This window comes from Plasmodium chabaudi (assembly GCF_900002335.3).
Source record: "Plasmodium chabaudi chabaudi strain AS genome assembly, chromosome: 11".
NCBI classification, from domain to species: domain Eukaryota; phylum Apicomplexa; class Aconoidasida; order Haemosporida; family Plasmodiidae; genus Plasmodium; species Plasmodium chabaudi.
In genome coordinates this window covers 579,084-603,241 of record NC_030111.2, presented here as the reverse complement: position 1 = coordinate 603,241, position 24,158 = coordinate 579,084, and the positions used below count along the sequence as shown (strand labels likewise).

At 23.3% G+C, this 24,158-nt stretch overlaps 8 protein-coding genes across 8 annotated transcripts; 2 read left to right on the top strand and 6 right to left on the bottom strand.

Annotated features, from left to right (window-relative positions):
* Positions 1–161: 161 nt before the first annotated feature.
* PCHAS_1117000 (ribosomal protein L27a, putative) lies at positions 162–711 on the bottom strand (the record flags this gene model as incomplete). The annotated part of the gene is made up of 2 exons (XM_016798581.1): positions 162–443; positions 547–711. 2 exons carry the CDS (start codon positions 709–711, stop codon positions 162–164), a joined length of 447 nt encoding a protein of 148 aa, XP_016653970.1.
* Positions 712–3,092: 2,381 nt separating this feature from the next.
* Positions 3,093–3,910, top strand: PCHAS_1116900 (conserved protein, unknown function; the record flags this gene model as incomplete). Its single annotated transcript, XM_016798580.1, has 2 exons — positions 3,093–3,096; positions 3,306–3,910. The coding sequence occupies 2 exons, from the start codon at positions 3,093–3,095 to the stop codon at positions 3,908–3,910; spliced, it is 609 nt and encodes a 202-aa protein (XP_016653969.1).
* Positions 3,911–4,369: 459 nt separating this feature from the next.
* Positions 4,370–6,409, bottom strand: PCHAS_1116800 (conserved Plasmodium protein, unknown function; the record flags this gene model as incomplete). Its single annotated transcript, XM_735920.2, has 1 exon — positions 4,370–6,409. The coding sequence occupies one exon, from the start codon at positions 6,407–6,409 to the stop codon at positions 4,370–4,372; it is 2,040 nt and encodes a 679-aa protein (XP_741013.2).
* Positions 6,410–7,183: 774 nt separating this feature from the next.
* PCHAS_1116700 (conserved Plasmodium protein, unknown function) lies at positions 7,184–9,343 on the bottom strand (the record flags this gene model as incomplete). Its single annotated transcript, XM_736528.2, has 1 exon — positions 7,184–9,343. One exon carries the CDS (start codon positions 9,341–9,343, stop codon positions 7,184–7,186), a length of 2,160 nt encoding a protein of 719 aa, XP_741621.2.
* A 2,265-nt stretch (positions 9,344–11,608) lies between these two features.
* Positions 11,609–12,019, bottom strand: PCHAS_1116600 (histone H3 variant, putative; the record flags this gene model as incomplete). The annotated part of the gene is made up of 1 exon (XM_731802.2): positions 11,609–12,019. The coding sequence occupies one exon, from the start codon at positions 12,017–12,019 to the stop codon at positions 11,609–11,611; it is 411 nt and encodes a 136-aa protein (XP_736895.2).
* A 4,028-nt stretch (positions 12,020–16,047) lies between these two features.
* On the top strand, positions 16,048–16,449 carry PCHAS_1116500 (histone H2A, putative; the record flags this gene model as incomplete). Its single annotated transcript, XM_737037.2, has 1 exon — positions 16,048–16,449. The coding sequence occupies one exon, from the start codon at positions 16,048–16,050 to the stop codon at positions 16,447–16,449; it is 402 nt and encodes a 133-aa protein (XP_742130.2).
* A 2,106-nt stretch (positions 16,450–18,555) lies between these two features.
* On the bottom strand, positions 18,556–19,216 carry PCHAS_1116400 (conserved Plasmodium protein, unknown function; the record flags this gene model as incomplete). Its single annotated transcript, XM_735219.1, has 3 exons — positions 18,556–18,684; positions 18,798–18,977; positions 19,106–19,216. The coding sequence occupies 3 exons, from the start codon at positions 19,214–19,216 to the stop codon at positions 18,556–18,558; spliced, it is 420 nt and encodes a 139-aa protein (XP_740312.1).
* A 1,518-nt stretch (positions 19,217–20,734) lies between these two features.
* PCHAS_1116300 (conserved protein, unknown function) lies at positions 20,735–22,488 on the bottom strand (the record flags this gene model as incomplete). The annotated part of the gene is made up of 4 exons (XM_016798579.1): positions 20,735–20,811; positions 20,939–21,700; positions 21,833–22,235; positions 22,384–22,488. 4 exons carry the CDS (start codon positions 22,486–22,488, stop codon positions 20,735–20,737), a joined length of 1,347 nt encoding a protein of 448 aa, XP_016653968.1.
* Positions 22,489–24,158: the final 1,670 nt, after the last annotated feature.

Below are 24,158 nucleotides of genomic sequence, written 5' to 3'. Positions count from 1 at the left end.
TATAAATATAAATGCACACTTGTATATTTTTTTTTAAATATAAAACTGAATAAAACAAATTAAATCAGCATTGTTATTCTTTTCATAAAAAACGAGTTCCATTTAAATTCAATTATTTCATAAAGTTTTATAATGCTTTCTATGTATATGTAAAAAAGTTTTTATGCTACTAATATACATTGACCTCCTACAGCTTTTATTTTTTTTTCAGCTATGGAAGAAAAATATCTAGCTTTTACAACAATTGGTTGATCTGATTTTAAAATTCCATTTCCTAAAACTTTGAAATATCCAATTCTTGTTACATCAATAACTGGTGCTATATTGGGGTTTGCAGCAAATTCTTTTTTTTTCTCTTCAGGTAATAAACCCCATAATTGGTCAACATTTATGGTACGGCAAAATTTTCGGTTTTTTAACAAATTCAAATGTCTCATACCGACCTAAAAAGTTAAGAAATGAAACAGCATGTGGCACGTCATATACATACATGTACAACTCCTTGCATGACAAGCCTTTTCAATTTATAAATATTTTTTTAATTACCTTTCCAAAATAACCTGGATGGTATTTATCAAAGTTAATTCTCATGTGATGTAAACCACCAGCTTTTCCTCTTCCACCAGGATGTTTTCTGTGCTTTCCTATACGACCATGACCAGCTGATACATGACCTCTCTTTTTCCTGTTTTTCTTAAATCTTGTTGCCATTTTGCTTATTTATTTTTTATATAATTTCTAAAAATCGTATAAAAACATAAAATAAATATAAATCAAAGTTTTAACAAAAATTTATGCATAAATAGTATGTATATAAATGACTTTTGAAATGTTAGGGAAATATTATTTCATGTTTTATTTTGATTTCCCCTTCATTAATTCATACATTTATTATTAGGTTTGTTTTTTTCTTATTTTTAATATATATATAAACCATTTATTTTCTATATTTTTTAATTTAAAAAAATGTATTTTTACCTTTTTATGGAATTGTTAATTTTTTTTAGGAATATAATACAAATTTTATGTAATTATATTTTTGTAAATAACTATATATTTTTTTGTTATTTTTTTATTTTATTTTTTTATAATTTTTTCCCTTATAAATAATATGCACAAGGGTTTTATATTTCCCCATACTACTTTATTATATATTATGTATTGGCAATATATAATAATACATTTTATTGCCTATACCCCACAAGCTTAGCAATAACTACTTATATATAAAATGTTTATATCAGCATAAGCAATATGCCTACTTACTACTTGTATATTTATATTATAGTGCTCTTATAAATATAAATACCGTACTATACATATATTATTATATGCATAATTATTACATACTGTTCATGCTTGTGCTTAATATAAAGTGGGTGCTATAGGGGGTAGGGGCATTATAGTATGTCAGCCCTTGCCCCATTTATTACAAATTATAATTAACCAGGCTCGTAAAAAAAACAAGCATATTTTTATTTAGTTAATAGTTAATAATAAGTAGTGAAAAAAATTCTCTTACATTTCCTATACAAAATTATGGTCACTAATAAATGTATTGTATTTTTCCAAAAAAAATATAAAAGTAAAAAAACATATTTTGTACAATTTTTCAAACCTCTATTATTATATTATTTTTTTTTAATTTATAAAAAATTTATACAATTTAAATATTAAGATTATTTTAATGTAGTAAAACTGTAAAAAGGAAAAAATTTTCCTGAAAATTTTTATAGCTATATAAATAGTTTGTTCTACATACAAAGGCACAAAATATATATACATATTTTTCCCCTCCCTTTTTAACTAATAATTTACAAATATACTTATAAGCCTATTATTTAAATAGCTGAAAAATGACAAACGGAAAAAATTAAGTGTACCTTTTCTATATAAAGACGGGTTTTTTATATACACATAAAAAGTCAAAACAACATTATATTTTTTATTCCTTTTAATTTTTATTTAAATAGCATGGGAAAGATCACACAATGTAAAACAGTGTGCTCCTTAAACTGTTCCTTCGAAAATGTAAAACGGTGTGATACTAAATTTTTCTACGTCATATTGTATAGTAATATTTATTTACTTTCACCAAGAGTGGGTATAGTATAACATAATGTATATTTTAAAAAATTATAGGATAGGTTTTATGAAATATATAAAGTATCAACTAAAATTGCTACCCACACATGTATAAAACGATCAAGTTCCTGTATGGCTATAATTAAAATAATTGTTTTATTTGGGGTTTTCTATTTTATTTTTTAATTTAACAATATTATTTTGTATACTCCCTATTTATACAATCCTCACTAATTTAATGTATTTAAAAAAAAATAAAATATAGAGAATTCGAAAAATGTGCATATATACGTTATTTATTTATTTTCCTAAAACATAATTTAATTATAACCCGTATTTTTTTTGAAAATATAATATGCTACAAATTATATAAGTTCCCAAAAAAATGAAAAAAAAATTAGTTATATTTATTTTTTTAATTATCAATTTATATAAAGTTTAGAAATTAATAGTCTTACTCTATTGCAAATAGTTTTCAAGGGGGCACATAAAAAAGTAGTTATGCATGCTTATATGTACAGTTATAAATATAAAATTTATATATATGGAAAATATAAAAAAAAAAATATAGAGAGAGGTATAGAGAGTAAATATACCAAAGAACAAAATAACATTTTTGTAGAAAATTAAATGATAAAATAAAAAATATTATTTATACTATATGATAGTAAAAAATTGATATACTTAATTATAAGTTATAAGTTACATTTTTGTTTCCGCATATTATTATTATATTGTAGGGGGAAAAAACTATCAAGCATAAGCATGCCACATATATATATATATATATATATATAATTAAAAATATAGATATATAACAAAAACTTTATATAACACCTTTTTTTAAAGTATAACTTATGCATTAATATTTGCATAAATTATAATTTGGTAAATTTGTATTTTACTATTCTTCCCTAGTTATCATTTTTACTTAGGGAATAGCAATCACCGTTATAGTGATAAAATAATTATTTTGTTTGATTATATTTTTCTTATTATAAAATAAAATGGGTAAGTTTACAAACTTGTAGCAACATTTTTGGCTAGCTTTAGTTACACATTTATAAAAAAAAAAAAAAAAAAAAAAAATGTACATAATTTTATGTTTACATATTTTCCATTCCAGCCATTTTAGTCTCCATACTAAATTATAGCTAGATATTTCGAGCTAAAAAATATTAACAACATGAACATGTGCATATTTTTTTTTTTTTGAACAGCTGTAACAAATGATGTAGTTGACGATTGGTCTGAATGGCTAAATGACGATGAGGACGAAAAGCGAGAAGACTTGCATTCTTCAACTAGGAATGCAAATGATGAAATACAAAAAAAAATATTAGAAAGTAATATGGATGATATAGCCGATTTTTTAGATATTAGTGATAATCCAAATAAAAATAAAAAAACAGCTAAAGGCACTGAAAATAAAAATTTGAATAAAAATAAAGCACAAGAAAAAATTGTAACACTTGAAAGTACACCATTAAATTCTATAAAAGATTGTGAACATTTAGGAGAAATATTAGCATTCCGAATTAAAAAAAGTACCGCAAAAAGTGTTGCTATTGAAAGGTTTATATCAATCATTTTACAAGCTAGTGAACCAAGATTGGGAAATAAAGAACTGATAAGTCTAAATAGAAAAATTCAAGAAATTATTGATAAAAGAGAAAAAAAACAAAGAGAAGCACTTATAAATAAAAAAAAACCAAATGAAGTTAAAAATGCAATTAAAAATTATAAAGATGAAGTTGATATGATATATGGAGATCTTTCTTATGATGACGACGACTATGATGATGAATACCTTGACGACTTTTAAATAAAATCTTTATCTGCTTAAGATGGTACATATTTTTTTTTATTCCATCATTTTCAACTCTTCTATTATTTGCACATTCAATTGTTGACATAAAAAAGATGATAAGCACGTTTGATTTTTTTTTTTCATCTTTCTTTCGTTTTGTTTATTCTTAAAAAATAGGATTTTATCATTTTCTATGCACACCGATCCTATACACTGGTTAATTCCTTTTATTTTATTTTTTTCTAATTTTAATTTTTTTTACCATTTTTAAACGTTATTTAATAAAAACATTAATTAATGATTTATCATTTGGATATATTGTAACGTCTTTATGAAAAAAAAAATAGAGTTATATCTCTACTTTCTCTTACATGAGAATTAGAGCAAATAAAAAATAACGAATAAAAAAAAATAAATGTACATATGAAACAATACAAATTTGTACAGCTACACACACAAAAGTTATGAACATGGTCATGTCATATGTTGTACACCCTCATCTTTGCCCATCAACTTTTGGATGAGTAACTTTTCTTTTTCGGGGTAAGATAAATTTTTCCATTTTAATAAATCAATTGGAATATATTTTATATGCAAATCTAACAAGTGTTCTCTTTTCATATTTGTATATATATCCATTTGATCAAAATACTCGGTATTTTCATTTGTACATAAATTAATAACATATTTCTCATATAGCTTGTTGTTACATTTTTGATCTTTCTCTACATGTAAATATAAATGACTAAAATAATAATTATTTATATATATGTTCTTTTTTATAGTATTAATTTTAAATATTTTATCATTCATTTTATCATTTATTATTTTATTTATTATTTCAATTTCTTCCTGTACATGTTCATATTTTTTTTCATTAAAATCATCATCATCAATCGCTATTTCTTTTATTTCCATATTTCCATTTACATTTTGTTCAATTTTTTGAAGAACACCTTTATTCTGTAATTCTTTTAAAATTATATTTTTTATTTCACTTTTATTATCATTGTAAGCTCGTTTGTTATTTTCATGTCTACTTCCCTTTTCTTCATCATTTTGTGCATAAGAAATGTTTTTTTCATTTATATTGCCATTTAAATTGTTTTCATTTAAATCTTTGGCTTGTTCTTGTAATTCGAAGATATTATTATATGATATTTTATTTTCTGCTTTTATATAGTCAATGTTCCCCCCTTTTAAAGAAAAATATATTTGAACTAGCTTTGCTTTATCATTAGCATCACCATCTTTTAACAAGTCAAAATTATGAACATTAAATAAATAATCCAACATGCACACATATTGTTCATAATTTGACATGTACAATTTTAGGTAGGTAAATAAATATATTAACAATAACAAATCTTTTTGATCTAATGCATAAAAATTGTTTATAAATTTATTCTCTATTATTGATAATAAACATAAAGGAAAATTATAATCTTTTCTTTCTTTCAATGTCGATATAGTAAGTAATAAAGTTAAAGAGCTTGACAATGGTACACCTTCTACTACATTATATAAAAATGAATTTAATTTTTCATAAAAATAATAATTGTTAAATCCTAGGGATGAATATGAAAAATAAATATTAATTATTTTTTTTGCTACATTAATTCCATCATCAAAAGTTTCGTCTATTTTACGATCATTTAAAAGAGAAATTATTTCATTACACACTTCATGTAATAATATTTCATTCCTTATATTCATATTATACATTGCTGAGCATAACAACATGCAACAATCTAAACTTATTTTATGAACATTGTTTTGTTCATTATTATTATTATTACTCAATCCTTGTGTCAATATCACATTAATATATTCGTTTACAAACTGTAGAAAATCCTGACGTGATGCCACATTTTTTAAATTTTTAAAACTTGAAAAAATAAAAATAAACTGAAAAAACTTATTAACATCGTCTTTAAAAAAATTACTTAAATACGAGTCTTCATTTAGCTTTACTAACACTTCTTCGAGCAAGACTTGGGGAATAAATTGTATTTTTGAAAAACATAATATAAATAAAAACATTTCATTGTAATTAAAAATCGGAATTTTTAATTTAATATAAGACAAAAGATTTTTAAATGTTGAATTATTCCATATATTTATTCGAAATTCATCATTTTCCTCTTTTATTAAGATTAATATTTTATTTAATATGTTTAATATTTTAAACACGTCTATTTCATGCTCTTTTTTTAAAGATAATTTATTTTCATTATTTTCTTCTTTATTTTTTATATACACATTAAAATTATTGCTGTTCAGAATTTTATCAACCTCACTTAAAATATTATTCAGGTTTTTTTCTGTATTTATTCCATGATAATAATTTTTTTTATACCCCAATATGGAATAATAGCTATTCCTTGTATTTCCATTTTTATTGTAACTAGGGGTATGGATTATAGTTCTTTCACAATACTTACACAGTTTTATTCTCTCCTTATTATTAAAATATCCCTTTGTCAAACTATTTAGGTATCTTATTTTCCACATTGTGTTATTCTCATCTTTTTTGGAAAGCTACTTGATTGCCAGGAGCTCATTTTTACATGACTTTGTCAGAAAAAAAAATGAGTTGTAACACTGAAAAAATGGCTAGCTAAAAAAAAAACATTTAAGGATTATTTAGTTAGTGACATGTTGGAGATATTTATCAGGATAAAAAGAGAATATACGATTTCGTGGATGTATGTGCGCATCCGTTGTTGATTGAAAAATGCATAATTTAACGTCTTAAACTTTTTTAGTAAAAAAATAAAATAACGAGAATATATTGAAAAGAGGAAATACAAAAATTGTAAGAAAGCACAAAAGAATAAAATTACACTTTCTATTAGTTTTTTTTGGGCACTATAATATTTTATATGTCAGTTTTTCACAACGCCATAATTTATATACTATATCTACATTTATTTTTTTTATAATTATCGAAATTATATTTTAAAAAAGTTGGATAAAAATACGAATTTAATATGCATATACGGAACAAAGACGTATAAATTGTTATAATATAAAAAAAAAATTAGTAAAATAATGGCTAGTAAAAATTAAACAATTAAATAATAAAATTAGGTAAATAAATAAAACTATTAAATATGTCAACAAAAACACATTACTAAAAAACTATAATAAACGAGCAAACTTAAAAAGGTAAAAAAAAAACAAGCAAGTACAAATATACAAATGTAAGGGAATATGTACATTTGTATATATTATAGCATATTTATAATTTTTCCTCAAAGGATTGGATTTATATATCAAAGATTTTTAGACGACTACATCATCCATTGTATTGTTATTTATAATGTTTATAAATTTGCAAAAAAATAGATTTGAGAAAATTATTAAAATAATTGAAGCACGAATCAAATAGATTGATCGACCATCAATACAAATGTCTGAACTTCCATCAACTTGCACACATAGTGGTATATTATATTCTCTGGTTATAGAAAACATTGTTGATATTAATGTAATAAGAGCAAAATTAACTAGAACGAATGAAATATATTTAAGTATTTGTATATTCTTTATAGATTTATATTGGATAATAATAAATAATAATAATGATATAGATATAAATAAGAATACTAATATAACATATAATAATATTTTATGAAATATTCCCGCTTTTTTTAATCGTCCTAAAAATTTACATTCTAAATTATATATAGTAGATCCAAATATATATTTACGTGATAAAATAATTTTTTCATCTTTTAACAAGCCAACATCTCCAATATTTAATAAAGCTTGTAATAAAAAAGAATCATCTAGTTTTTTTTGAGAATTAAATATCTCTTCTTCATTATTTTTTAATTGGTTTTTAGATGCTAATTCTATTAAAAAGTTTTCTAATTCGGGTTTTTCAATATTTTTACAATATGGGTGTTCTAACAATGAATCCATTTTTTGATCTTTATCAATTGAATATATTACATCTCCATTACTGTTAATAATTTTTTGTATTCTTTTAATAGTCGTACTTCCAATATTTATATTTACAATTTTTTTCATGTTATCTGATTTTAATTTAATTTCATGTCTTTTCCACGAATCATAATATAAAGAGGATATTATAAAACCAAAACATAATATATAAAATAGGAAACATAATAAATTATTATAATTATAACAGAAGAAATGAAGTTCTTTTGATATTTGTGATTTCTTTTTTAATAGTATACTTGTTTTTTTTCTTAAATATGTATTATTAGAAACAAATGATTTTATTTTATCAAAGCTGTATAATTTTTTTATAGATGCTGAAGCACTTGATATTGTTGTTAAAACTCGAAATTTATTTTCTTCTCCTTCATTAGTAAAAGTATCTTCCATACTATTATTATTATTATAAGTTTCACTGTTATTATTATTATTTTTTTTGTTATTTTTTATAAAATCTTCTTGCCTATTATTCAAATTTATTATCCCAATCCTTTCTTCCTTTACATCTAAAATTAGATTATCACTTGTCTGAATACAATATCGAACATTACCTCCATGTTCATTCTTTTCATTATTTGTGCTATTTTGTAATGTTGTAAAATTATATTTAGAATCAAAACTTTTTAAACCAATGCTACTATCTATTGATACGTTTTTTTCCTTTTTAGGACTGCCTACTTCTTTTTCATTTAAGTTATTTTCGCTACTTCTGTTATTTTCGCTAGTATATAAATTGCTTGCTTTATAATACCCTATTTGATTACTATAATTTTTATCTTCTTCACTGTTTCCCCGTGTGTTTAAAGCGGGTTTTTTTTTGAATAAGCTTAAAAAGTTATTCTTACGTTTTGATATTTTTTTATTTATCACGTTAATAATGTTATCGTCACCCTTTTGCACATCACATTTTTCTAACTCTGTACTACTACCCGTACTTTCCTCTGCTGGTACATAATTATTATCTACAACATTTTCAAACACTGTTTCTATTTTTACATCTTTATGTTTGATATCTTTATTAGAGGGTTCCTGTTCTACCCAATGTTCTTCAACTTCATCATCACTCTCTTCGTCATTTTGTGAACCATTCTCTTCTGAAGCATCGTGATCAATTATATTATCACTTTGCCCCGATTTATTTGATGTTATTGTATTTTCTTCATTATCATTATCATTATCATTATCAGAACTTTCGATAGGTTCACTAGATTTATTCGAGTTAGGGGATTGGTTAGATTCGCCTTCTTCTTCTATATTTTCTAAATACTCATCATCCTTTTCAGATTCATCTATTTCATTTACAATTTTTTCCATTTTTTTTATTTCTTCAGTTTGACTATCTAAATTTTCAGAACTTTCTACACTAACCATACTTGATTCTTCATTTTCGTTTCCCTGATTATTGTTGAAATATTCATAATTTTCTTTTTCTAAATTTATTTTCCCATCCCCACCATGCTCATCACTTTGCCCCGCCATAGTATTACGACCCAATTAGACAACCCAAAATTTAACACGCAGAAAATGTAGAAAATGTAGAAAATGCAGAAAATGTAGAAAATGCAGAAAAATGGGCGTGATAAAAAATTATGACAAAAAATATGGTTCTTCCTATTTAGAACAAATCAGTTGTAATTTCAAAAAAAAAAATTTGATCACATTCTGTGATTACAATACCTACAATAGTACGACAAAATGTAGAAAAAAAATAAAAATACCCAATAGACAAAATATAGAAAAAATAAACGTCGACAAATTATACGGAAAATTTTATTTATTGCAAATTTTGCATTATTTAACACCCACCTATTTACTAAAAAAAAATAAAAAAAACAAAAAAAAAATTTTATTGTAGAATTATGCACATACTATTTATGAAGACGTACTATTTTACACATTTTGTCCAATACTATGTATGTATATTATTTATATTATTTTTTTTAATTCTATTTTTTTATAAAATTTATAAATATTGTTAATTTCCTATATTTTAAATTAATACCATATACAAAACAAGTGAATATATATGTGGTGCACACATTTTATATTATATATTTTTACAGCATTTTTCTAAACTTTTACTTTTTATATGAGTTACAAATTTTAACAATTTTCAATGCCCATATTTTAGTGCATATACAAATTGAACTATAGAAATGCCAATATGCATGTGTCCATACTTCTCTTTATTTACTCCCAAGACGCTAGACCAGTTCCCTTTGACTATTACTTAACAACGAATATTTTTTTAAACATTTTATGTATATAACCCAATAATTTAAGACAATAGAATTTTTTAAGTCGAACACCCTCCTTTTCTTTCCCCACCATATTGCATTAATACATATACAACATAAAAAATAAAAAAAAAAACGAAAAAAATTGTTACCATACTGTACTGCTTTATATTTATTGAAGAAAATACGCATGCTTTTTACATTAAATATGTATATATTTTTTTCATTTATCACAATTTCTTAACTCATGCTACCAAATTAAGTAGCTACAATAGTACATCCTACGGATTTATTGTACCTATTTTGTAAAGTTCAAATTGCTGGGAACATTTACATAATACCTTAATGAAAAAAAAAAAAATGATAAAAGCATTTGGCTAGCTAAATACGATTATTATTATTGTTAAGAAAAATATTATACCCTTTTCAGATTATCGAAATAGCATAATTAGTTTTAAAAAATCAATGGTTATTTTGTATATTACATTTTATAAGAACGCTGTCGTAGGTTTCTTTAGTTTAATATCTTTTTTTATAATGCATGCATACATAAAAACAATCACATAAAACACACTATCTTAAAAAAAAAAAAAACTTCAAAAAGTAATAGCTTCTAGTGAAGCCTAAAAAAAAGATATATACATATATTTTACATACATATGCATATTAAATTAAGTATGAAAATACTCAAGAAAAAAAAAAGAGAACATAAAAAATGCTTATACTGCTATATTTTATTAAGTATTTTTAAATTTTTTGCATATTTATGTAAGTATGAAAAAAAAAAAAAAAAAATTAATAAAATAAGCAATTTTTTATGCACAATACGCATAATAATATAATGAGATATAAACATTATTATAATAAAATTAATCCACGCTACATTTTATATATACATATATATAAAACATTACATTGATACTTTATATTTTTTTAAATATATATAATAATGCACTACATATACTATTACTTTCTTTTTATACCCATAATATATAACGCCTCTATTATAATAGTGTTCCTATAAAATGAGATTCTGGTATGGTTGGGAGACACCCGTTCATATATATTACATAAAGATATATATAAATATATTGTAAGTTCTCTAAAGTATATAAAATTACAACTGCGTAATAAGATTGTACTTATGCGATTTTAAAAAAAACATAAAAAAAATTAGTAATATAAACCCTTGTATGTATATATATAAATATATATACATTGCAATGTTACATCTATTCATAACAGGTTTGCTATTTCAGCATTTAATACTACTTCTTTTTTATGGCTATTAGTATGAATACATTATGCATCCATATGTCATGGGTTGCTCATATAGAAAATGTTTCTTATACTTTTATTGTACATGTATAATAATAAGTTATATACAGTTTACGTCCATTTTTCGCATGTTTTTAAAGTAATATCATTTTTTTTTTTTTATTTATTTTTGTTATTAATAATATATGTTATGCAAACAGTATATAAATTAAAAAACTTTTTAGAAAGCTTATGATCTTTCTCCACGGATACGTCTGGCTAATTGGATATCTTTTGGCATAATTGTAACTCTTTTTGCGTGAATTGCGCATAAGTTTGTATCTTCGAAAAGTCCTACTAAGTATGCTTCAGCGGCTTCTTGTAAAGCTAAAACGGCTTGAGATTGAAATCTTAAGTCAGTTTTGTACTCTTGGGCAATTTCTCTTACTAATCTTTGGAATGGTAATTTTCTTATTAACAAGTCAGTAGATTTTTGGAATTTTCTAATTTCTCTTAAAGCAACAGTACCTGGTCGATATCTATGGGGTTTTTTAATACCAGTGGATACTGGGGCAGATTTTCTTGCTGCTTTGGATGCCAATTGTTTTCTTGGGGCTTTTCCTCCTGTGGATTTTCTTGCTGTTTGTTTAGTCCTTGCCATTTTTTATTAATAAAATTTCAAAAATAAATATATAAAAAAAAATGATTATTGTAAAAAAAATATTATATTATAAAAATATAAAATGTTTGATTTTGCGTGGTTCAAAATTTTTTTAATTTGGAAAAATATTATTTATTTGTCGAAAAAATATTTTTTTAAAGGTATAAATAAAAAAAAATAATTAAATAAATAAAACAATACATATATTATTTTCGTGTATATATTTATAATAATATTATTACAGGTGACAATTTTTTTTTAACAAAAAAAAAAACGTTTATATATGTACATATATATGTAATAAAAAAAATAAATAAAAAAATAAAAGTATATACATATATATATATGTAAATTTAAAAGACGTTTATTATTTTTTTTTTATCATTTATTAAAGTGCATGTAATTATATTGGATTTTTTTTTCGTTCACTTATAAAACCGTACAAATATAGGTTTATACTAGTAAATGTGTTTTCGTATTATACAATATATGCAATTAATTTTTCCCCCACTCCGCTTGTAAAAACAATATGACCATGGAATAATAAATATTTTTTTATTCTGACTTGTTCATATTGCATATTATTTGTACATATACATTATATTTTATATATTATTATTATATATGTAATTATCATATAATTTATGCATTGTTAATAATATTTTTTAAATAGCAAAAAAATGTCCCTATTTTTCCCCTTTCATGTGCATATCCATATTATAGAAACTGAATGTGCAAGGTTTTTTTTTTCCTACCATTTTTTATTAGTGTATTTTATTAAATTACAAATATCGATAGTAATATTTATAAACTATGTTATGATGTTTCTCAAAAAAAACAATAATTATTTACAAAAAAAATAACTAAATACCAATGCACATTTATTTATAACTTTTTGTACTTTTCGTTTTATGACTTTTATTTCAAAACAAATTTGTCTCCATTGGATATCACAACATTAATGTATATCACTGACAAATAACATATATACAAGTAAATTCTTGTTTGTCCATTAAATGCTATAAATGAATAGTTTCAATTAATATTCAAACCACCATATTTTTTAATTCTTTATAACCTTACCATCCCCCAAAAAACTATTTAAATAATATATTTCTTCTTAATTAGGCATTGCCGCAATTTAACATAAACACTATTCCTCAAACATCAGTTATATATATTATTATAACCAACAATATGTATATTTATTTGTATATACATTAGTTATATCTTTGATAAACCTTATGTAAATGGTATATATAAAATAATTCCAAAAAATTCATATTATGCTAATATGTATGATTGTCATATTGGGTTACTAAGGGTATTACTTTATAAATGTACATGTATATATGCATGATACTTATATGAACGTTAATAAAATGCATTGACAAATCATAGAAAATTCCAACCTCTTGCTATTTATAAAAATGGGCTATATTACAGAGTTTAAATGGGCAACCAATATAAGTATTTAATAATCATAAGTGTAAATTTTCGTTTCAATTTGTTTTTATCAACGGTTTTAATAATGTGGATTACATCGATCGAATATTGTCCCTTTTAACTTTGCAAAATAAAAAGTTTGGTAGTAGCAAATGCTTATAAATGTGCCATGTGAAGGTTTATATTTTTAAATGAAATTTGTTTGGCATTTGGGTTTGTCATATTCTTAAAATAAAAACAATAACGAACAGAAAGAAAAATTGTATCCTATATGTACATTAAGCATGGCTATAATTATATATATTTATGTGCTGCCCATATTTATAATAAATATATGCCATTTTTTACAGTTTTAAAGTTGTAAAAAAGGGCATAAATTAAAGCCCTTATTAATGCATTTATGCATTGTTACCAAAAGACAATTGTATAAAGAAATGTAAAAGCACTCAGGTCGAAAAACAAATGGGTATTTCTCTCTAAAGCTTCATATGATTACACTAAATACAATATGCATTATCATAAATGCAAAGTGTAACATGATAAATAACAATGTTTTTTTTTATTAGTGGTTAAAATTGAAGGAGGGAAAGTACATAACTAAAAAACGCACACAACCTAATAACCAACTTTGGGGCTATATTCTGCTTTAATCATCTATACCTTCAATAGAAATTGTAGCTTAATGGTATTACTAAAATAGGCATACACACAAATTTGCTTTTGAATGTGCTGTAAGTAAACCATAATATTTTATGGGCCTATAACAGTAGGAATATATATGAATAAAAAATAAAATAACTTATCAATTTTCTTAGCATATTAATTCTATACATGTCATTTTTAAATGCCATTATGATAGTGAATTACATTTGAAGCATGTTGATTATTAAAGCATAAAGATAAAAAGAGAAATGGACACTTTATATTAGATAGTACTACATAAATAGGTAGTGGTTTTTATAAAATGAGTGTGAGATACACCCTTTAGTGGGAAACAATTATGTAGTAGTAATCATTTCGATGTGATGATAAATGAACATTTGTCTGAATAGAGAATTGACCAATCGATATAATGTGTGTGTGTGCGAATTTTACCCGTAAAATACCCAAATAGAAGAAAAAAAATTAATTATATAAAGAAAATATATAGACTATATATATTACATAAATATTATACACATAAAAATAGTAAAATACAAATAATATGTAAAAGGAAAATGGTACACATAGTATATCATAATAAATGATAAATAGTTGGGAATAAAAGGAAAAAACAAAAATTTTTCAATGAAATACATAATGGAATTATAAAACTACTAAATGGTTTTATAATTCGCTAACTGGATAATAAATTTAAAAATGAATGCATGCACAGTTCATATAAATTGTGTGTGGATTTGTAGAAAAATATGACTTGCACATATTATTTTCTGCAAAAATAGTAAAATGCAAAAACTCGTAAAAGTAATAATGCAAAGTGTGCAATTATTTTGGAGATATAACAGCTTTTTACCATAAAATGCATTGAAACAATGTTTTATTAAAGTTTGGATATTATGCTGTTTATGCATAACATGAACGGTAATATAAATCGTGTGCACTAAAGGGGGTATATAAATACGCGAAATGAAATGTTGCCATATGTAATGTACAATACAAATGCGATTATTACATAATGCTGGTATAAAAAAGTGTAAAATACGAATTATTCATTGTATAAAATATAGTATGCATAAACAATAAAGTACGAATAATGGGTAACTATTTAAAACAAATGAATTATAGAACATGTACATGTAAAATTGTTTAAAAAAAAAAAAATAAAATGCAAATAAAAAAAAAAAACAATTATGCACGCATTGTTCATACGTTTTTAATGATTTTGTATATATTACACGCATTTATTTACATGACAAATTAATACACAATTTATTATGTACATGTAAGTATGCAAAAAAGAATATCCAGCTTTGCATTACATCAAATTTGAGTCATTAAATAATGTAGCGAAAAAAAAAAAATACAAAAAAAAAAAAATAATAATCGCTTATATGGGATAAAATTGCGTTATTTGGTAAAAAATGAAATAAATACAAACCCGTAATACATATATATATATTTTTTTTTGCTCATATAAACTGGATTTTGTTGCACATATATAACGATACGTGTATTTTTTGAAGACAAATTAATATTCTGAATATTTTTTATTGCCTTTTTTTTTTTTTTTAGTGTTTTTTTTTTCGGATTATTGCCTTTTTTTTTTTTTAATCAATAGCGCGATTATTTTTTTTAGCACATTTTGCATTTTTTTTTTTTTTTTTTAATTTGAAAAGAATTTATATGCATATGCATTAACACATATTAAAATAATATATTTTTTTTTTAAAATAATAAATATAAAAAAAAAAGAGAACTGAAAAGTATACATATATATATACATATAAATAAAACGAATAAAGAATTCATACATTTAAACATATTTTTTTTTAAGGGAAACAAATATATTTTATTTGTGAAAATTATTTTTCAGATTTTTTAAATTTTAATAAAAAAGTTTTATTTATTATTATTTTGAAAAAATGTCAGCAAAAGGAAAAACCGGTCGCAAAAAAGCTGTTAAGGGAACTTCAAATTCCGCAAAGGCAGGACTTCAATTCCCAGTCGGAAGAATTGGAAGATATCTTAAAAAAGGAAAATACGCAAAAAGAGTAGGAGCAGGTGCACCTGTATATTTAGCAGCCGTTTTGGAATACTTATGTGCTGAAATTTTAGAATTAGCTGGAAATGCAGCAAGAGATAATAAAAAATCAAGAATCACACCAAGGCACATACAATTAGCTGTAAGAAATGACGAAGAATTGAATAAATTCTTAGCAGGTGTTACATTCGCCTCTGGAGGAGTTTTACCAAACATCCACAATGTATTGTTACCAAAAAAATCCCAATTAAAATCAGGTGCCACAGCTAACCAAGATTATTAAATTATCTTATAACAGATTTCAAGAAAAATAGATGATGTAGTACATTATATATATATACATGTATGTGTACACATTCTGTGTGTGCATATATAAATGTTATTTATCAAAGTAACACATAATGCATATGTCATTATGAAAAAGTATATATATACTTGTACTTATTGGAGTATGAAATAAATGTAAAAAAGAAAAATAAGAAAAAATATGTTTTTTTCTTTTATTCGTTTCCTTCATTATATTCGCTTTATTCGTTATTTTTTATGTTCTATTTTAATATTATTTTTTTCGTAAAAATGGAAGAAAAAATGTTTTAATTGAATGTAGAAAATGTAAATATTTATTTTTTTATAACTTAAACACTATAAATACAAGGTTTCACTAGAAGCCATTAAAAAAACAAAACTTATTTACTCTGTAATACATTTAATTTTTTTTGAACATTTGCATTTGCATAAGTATTTACAACGTAACAACATATTTGGGCTGTGTGAATTTCATTTAATTGGTAGTATTCCTTTTATAAGCCTTTTCGGCGTTAGTTTAACGGTGTGTAAAGATTTAGTTTTTTTATTTTTATTAATATTCTAGTTCATTTCTTTTGTAAATGAATGCTGTGATTAATAGCTGGCCTATCTATGTTTGGCTGAGTACGAAGTTGTAAAGGGGGTGAACAGAAGAGTACCATTATTACAACCTCTTTCACTACTTTGTTTGGATGGTTTACTCTATCCCCTCCCTTTGTGATTTTCCCATTTTATGGGTATGGCTACTATACCATTGTTGTATGCATGCGTGTGTAATGATTAATATGATTTTTTTGTTTATCAATAAGTTCACTACAATGCATACACAATGTATATGCATAGTATATTTTAAGAAATTTATAATTTGGAAAGCAAATAAAACGGGATATACGCGTTCACTTGTATATAAATTCCCATTTCGTTGTCATACAAAGATAATGGTAAGGGGGGGAGAAATGAAAAAAATTCGTGTTTATAACTTTAAATTTAAAAAAAAATACAATTTTTAAAACCATGGCATAGTTAAATAAAAATATATATGTTAACAGAGAATATATTTACATAAGTATTTATGTGGTACATGTTTTTACTAATAACCAAAGGGACTGACTTACGCCCATACACCTGAGCATAATTCATGCTATATTTATATATATAGGACATATGTATATGTATAACACGCTGTATATACATGATATTTTACTACAATACAATAATGTATTTAAAAAGTTATGAAAATTATTCCTCTGTTCATATGATACACAACATAAAGTCCCTTACTCTATTCGTAAGATATGCATATATAAATAAAAAAAATTTACTAAAATATTATGAAAAAACAAAAAAGAATAATCTTATTACACATGATAAATATTACAAGAAGTTTATTGGACTTTTTTGTACAACAACATTTGTGTTGGAACAAAAATTGTGTATTGTGGGTATACAACAAATATATCTACATATCCATATAAATATGTTGCTTTATTATTTAAATATATTAACAATTTTCCAGCAAGACTAATAAACATATTTAAAAAAGGGAATATACAACACCTATTTCGTAGAAACCCCAAAAAATACCAATAATCTGAACTTTTCTTATATACTATAAGATATGTGAAAAGAAAATATGGCTGTAATTTTGTTCATATTGCATGAATGTTAAGAATTAATTAACATTGCTGTTCATATAATTTACATTTAATTCATTATATAAAAATGTATAGGAAATATTTTTTTTATAATTGTGTTAAAAATAATATTAAAAAAATCGTAATACAAAAAAATAAACAAAAATTAGACAATAATACATTATATGTTTAACAAATATAATTTTAATTTTTATATAGCAAAAAAAAAAAAAGAATAGGAGAAGAAAAAATTAAAAGCTTGCACACACTTAAAAAAATAGTAAATGAAGGCAGGGCAATATATAATGCCACTGCTTATAAAATCGGGAGTAATAAAATCGAATGTGATGGGTTATACGAAATACTATTTTTTGTACCCTCCATTTGATGATAACATATGCATTCCCTATATATACAACTAGGTATGCCCATATGTTTCTTTTTCCATTTTATGAAAAAAAACTGATATTGGTCGAAAGCATATCATTAATTCCTTTCCAAAGTGTGTCCCTTTTTTCAACTGCTTTTGTAAAGAGTTTTGTTTTGTTTTCATATAATAAAGGGGTTTCAAGTGCTACCTGAAAATGGGCATATAAAAACGTGGGTAAAAATGTGAATAAAAAAAACGCACACACACGTGCATAGCTCGAAATGTCAGTAGCTAGCCATTTGAAATGTTTTTGAATATAACCTTAGCAAAATATGGATTGCAAAAGACAACAACAAAATTATTTTCTTGCATTAATGATGATATCTTCTCAACTTTGATAATTGGACCTATCCATTGCATAAAATTTCTACATTCATTAATTGTAGTTGTTTGAGGAAAATTACAAACAATTATTGTTGAATTTTCATCAAAATCTTTTGGCTAACAAAAAAAAATAAATTTGTATATTTTACATGAACGTTCATGTATATTTGGGGGTAAGACCAAGGAAATATGTTCATAGCTATCTGTACATAAAATAAAAATCCATTTGTTGTTTTTTGTATTACCGCATAAATGTTAGGAAGCTTTCTTTCTGATAAGGAAGACACATTTTTTGATTGTGTTACTTTCCTTTTTTGTAATTCGATTGTTCGTGTTTTTCTATAAGACGATTCCATTCTTAAAAAAAATCAAAAGAAAATTCATAAAAAACAAAAAGGCAAACAAAATTAAAGGGATGTAAGAGAAGAAAATCCTTTATGTGTAAATATTGATAGACTTAATTATTCTCGTTTTCTTCCTATCGATCATGTTCTTTTCTTTTTTCTCTTTGTATATAAAATTTCTCTTTGCCATAACACGATTTACATAAATTGAACTGAGTTTTTTTCCTTTTTATGCATTTACACTTTATTGCATAAATTAATGATATATTTTGCAAAAAATAAAATTGTAAGAGAAAAAGAGAAAATAATTAAAATAAAAATTAAAAATAAATAAATTAAATAAAAAAATTAATTGTAGTATTAAAAATTTTGTAAATTTTTATGTTTTTATAATTTTGTTTTTTTTTTACATTGATCAAGTATATATATATGGGTATATAAACAACACTTTCTTCACAAAATTCTTTTTATTTCTCTCCATAATTTTACTGTTAATTATGCTTATGCATTATTATATTTTTTTAAAAGGTGATTACATAAATAATGGAAAATTTCCATTGTCCAATATACGTTTATAAAAATTATATTAAAAGAAAGAGTATCATAATTTATTAACTATAAAAAGAGAGAGACCCATTATAATATATATGCATATACTTGAATAAACATGTTAAGAATAATTTTATGTTAAAATAAGCATGTATGCAATTCATTTTAAAAATGCAACATATTTTAAAATTTGCACACACAGGGTTGTTTAATTATGTATTAAACCAACTGCGATGAGCAATTGGCCTAAAGAATGGCATTTGATAAAACTTTTATTATGTACAAATTATTTTAATGTCATTTTTCAAATATTTTGTCTAAGCATACAAAAGGGCAACATATTGTTATAGTTAGGAGACAAGGTCTTTTACTCTATCTTTCTATATAGCTACATATATGTGACATGATCAAGTATAATGTGTTGAAAATCGAGCATATTTAATATTGTACGAAATAGCAATATAATAAATACATTTATAAATATCGCTAAGAGATAAGAGAAATGATAAATATAAAAATTATTAAGATAATTATTGTAGTTTTAATTTTTACTAATTTTATATTTATATGCTTGTTTATTATTTTAATTTAGTTTATAAATATACAACGTTGTACATTTAAATAACTCAATAATGAAAATGTAAAATTAAACAATCATAAATATGTTTTTTTTTTTTTTTCTTTTTTTATATCTTTCTCTTTCATTAATTTTCAGCACGATATTTATAACAACATTAAGCACTTAATGAACAAAACAGATATTATTTCAAAAATAAAAAAATATGCATACATATATATACACACCATATAAACACATATATATACATTATGTATATCTTAAAAAAAAACAAAAAAAAAGAAAAGAGAAATGCAATATAAATTTGGAATTTGTACACACACATATAAATATATATAAATATAACGCACATATATATATATCTTTTCATCTAATTAATTTACAAGGCTTTCTCATATTTATGTTTATGCCTTGGCTTTATTTGTTTTGTTTCCTTTAGTATATTCTGCTGGTTTAAATACAGCAAGCTTATCCTCAATTTCTGCAAAAAAAAAAAAGTAAAAAATATTAGTAAGTCGAGCTAAAAAAGGGGTGCATAATATTTGTTACAATAAAAATCGACATATTTGCATGAACATGGTCATAATATATAGAATGGCTGTATATACCTTTAATTTTGGTGGTCAAACTTTTTCTTCGATTTTCTACATTTTTAACACTATCATCACGTTTCTTTTCATACATAGCCCTCTTTTCATGTAATTTAGAAATACATGGATCAATTTCATCAAAACTAACTGGTGGTGCTATTCCAGCAGTTACAAAATAGCAGAGTATGTTCATATCAAGTTTAAATGTTTTTTGTTTATCTTTTTTATTTTTTCCTTTTTTATTTTCATTTTTTGTTTTATTATCTCCTTCTTCCTTATTATTTTCATTTGGTTTTTCTACTTCCCCATTGGTTTTTTTATTTGATGAATTTTGTTGTTTTTTTGCTTCTTCCATTTTTGCATCATCTTGGAATTTTTTTAAATATGATAACATATTTTCAATTAGTGCCAATTCTTCTCTATATGGTAATGCATCAATATCCTCTAATTCTTTTTCTAAATTTTGTTTTTCAAATTCTAGATTTTTTCTTTCTCTTTCTTCTTTTAATTTTTGTTGTTTAGCTTGTAATAAATTTATTCTATAACTTCTATATTGTTTTTTTTTTTCTTCTAGTTCGACTGTTATAGTTCTCCTTTCCATAAAGTAGTGATTCATTTTTTTAGAATAACTATCTCTTAAGTTGTTAAGTTCATTTAGTTTACTATTTCTTTCTTGATAGCTGTTTTGTAATTCTTTTAATTTATTTCGTTCGTTTTTTTTTTCGTTTCGTAGTTTGTTTATTTTTTCCCTTATTTCGTCCATTTTGGCTTTTAGTGGTACTGCGAAGTTAAAAAAAGTTGAAAATTGATAAATTGACATAAATAGCTGTGCGCACATTTAAGAGGAATAAAACACAGCATAACTAATTATGTATCTGTACATGGGACACATTATTTATTATGCTTCCTTACCTATAGTTTCGTCATCGTATTTACTTGCTGCATTTTCAATTTTGCTGTAGGAGGAGAAAAGTGGCCTGTTCTTATTTAATGCTTGTATTTGGTTTATTAATACTTTTTCTTCTTTGATTGAAATAGTTGATGTCATTAATTTATTTTCAATCTCTCTGATTTTTTTTTCTATATCTTCTTCATTTTCAAATCCTATTTGTTTTTTTATGTTTTGGGCATTTACTCTCAATTCCTTTTTATGTTTTTGCTTTTGTTCGATTTGATCAAGAATGCCTCTTCTTTCGTTTTCTAATTTGTCAATCTCATTTTGAAATGAATCAATTCTTGTTACAATATCTTTTTTTTTTTTGTTATATTCTTCTTTTCCTCTATTTGCTATTTTTATTTCCTTTTGCAAGTTGTCCTAATAAAGAGCACAAAACAACGCAAGATATATGAACAGGCATAAAACAAATGTACATACGTATTTCCGGATATCTATAATATAATCATAATCATAAGCATAATCATGCATAGGTAAGTGGAGGTTTATTTTGTTTTATATTTCTTACAATTTTCTTTTTAATCTGGTCAATTGATTCAGATATACTTCCTAATTTTTCGGTATAAGCATCAAAATTTGGTTTTTCTATTTTTGAGTTTTCAGCTTCTGTCATGTTTATTTTCAAAATTTATAATTTTTTATAATAAATAAGTATAATTACAAAGGACCTTTTAATAATTCAATAAAAAAAAAAAAATGTGTTGTATAAAATTGTCTGTACATGTAGGATATGTAAATTGGGGTATATGTGCATAATCATGTATCTCTCTTTCTTTCTATATATAGATATGTATGCATATCCATGTTACAATAATGCAGAACAATATTGTATCATGTTCTATCTATCATGACAACACATATCACAACATTACTCATGAATAAAGAAATACATTTTTATGCACAAAATAAAATACTAGCCATATAAATGAAATAAAAAAAAAAATAAATGCATATAGCTATTTATATAAGAAAAAAAAAGATAGCTAGCTTATAAATCGTTAAATTTTATGTACGTTCATATTTTTTAAGAAGATATTACATTAACATGCAATATTGTTCTACATTAATATACATAACAGAATATTATGAATACACACATTTATACATAAATTATATGAATACAAATGTGCATATTCATTATATAAATATGTATATATATGTATATGATGAGTACAAAAATAATACGTGTTATATTTTATCAATGAAATAAAAAAAAAATGATAAATTCAAAAAGGTAGGAATAATATAGTATAAATCATTATATTAAAGTGGCAAACTTTTATTTACATATGCATTAAAAATGTTATTATATGTTTTTCTAACCTGTTTATTAAATATTATAAGGATACACGATATGCATTATATATGATGCTTTTTTTGTGTTTCATTTGAGATGGAAAATTTATATATAAAATTATTTTTTCATGGGAAATTAAAAGATATTTATGCTTATTTATATTTAGGTATAGTTATATATATATAGATATATATATATCTTATTAATGAACAAAGGGAAACTACTACCTATATGTAAATGCGTAATTGAAAAATGTAATAAATTTGTTCTTCATATATTCGATTTTTTTTTATTTACGTATAAAAAAATAAGCTAAAAATAATTTATATGGAAAAAAATATAGCGTCGAAAAAAATACCTTAAATTTAAAAATATGCATAAAAAAATTATAATAAAAATGGGTATAAATTTGCAATAAATACTAATCATATATGAAAAACTAAATATGAAGATATGAAATTGTTAAAATAGGTAGCATTAAAATCGGTATGAAAATATAATAAGGATTGTGCATAAAATGTATATAATATAATACATATGTTACTTATTATTCATTGTCATAGATATAATACTTATAATGGATTTATATATATATATATATATATATATATGGAATTGTGAACGTATTTAATATGGGTTTATTATGTTTGCTAGCAATCCATACATAGGTATTTATTTGAAATAGTATAAGCCCAACTTGGGTCTCAATGTATTTATATATAATATTATATATAAATTCTGTATATACATACATTTCATACTTCAACTTATTTTCTATGCTTGCCCATATATAATAAATAATGTGGAGCATTAAGCATGCTTTAAATCCATGGATTATATTACATATATTTTATATGTGCTTAGCTAATATATTACGTATATAATATATTGACATATCAAATAGTATTCCATTATATATAATAATAATACATTATGTGTTTCGGTGAGTTAATTAAAATAAAAAATTTTATACCTTTTTTTATATT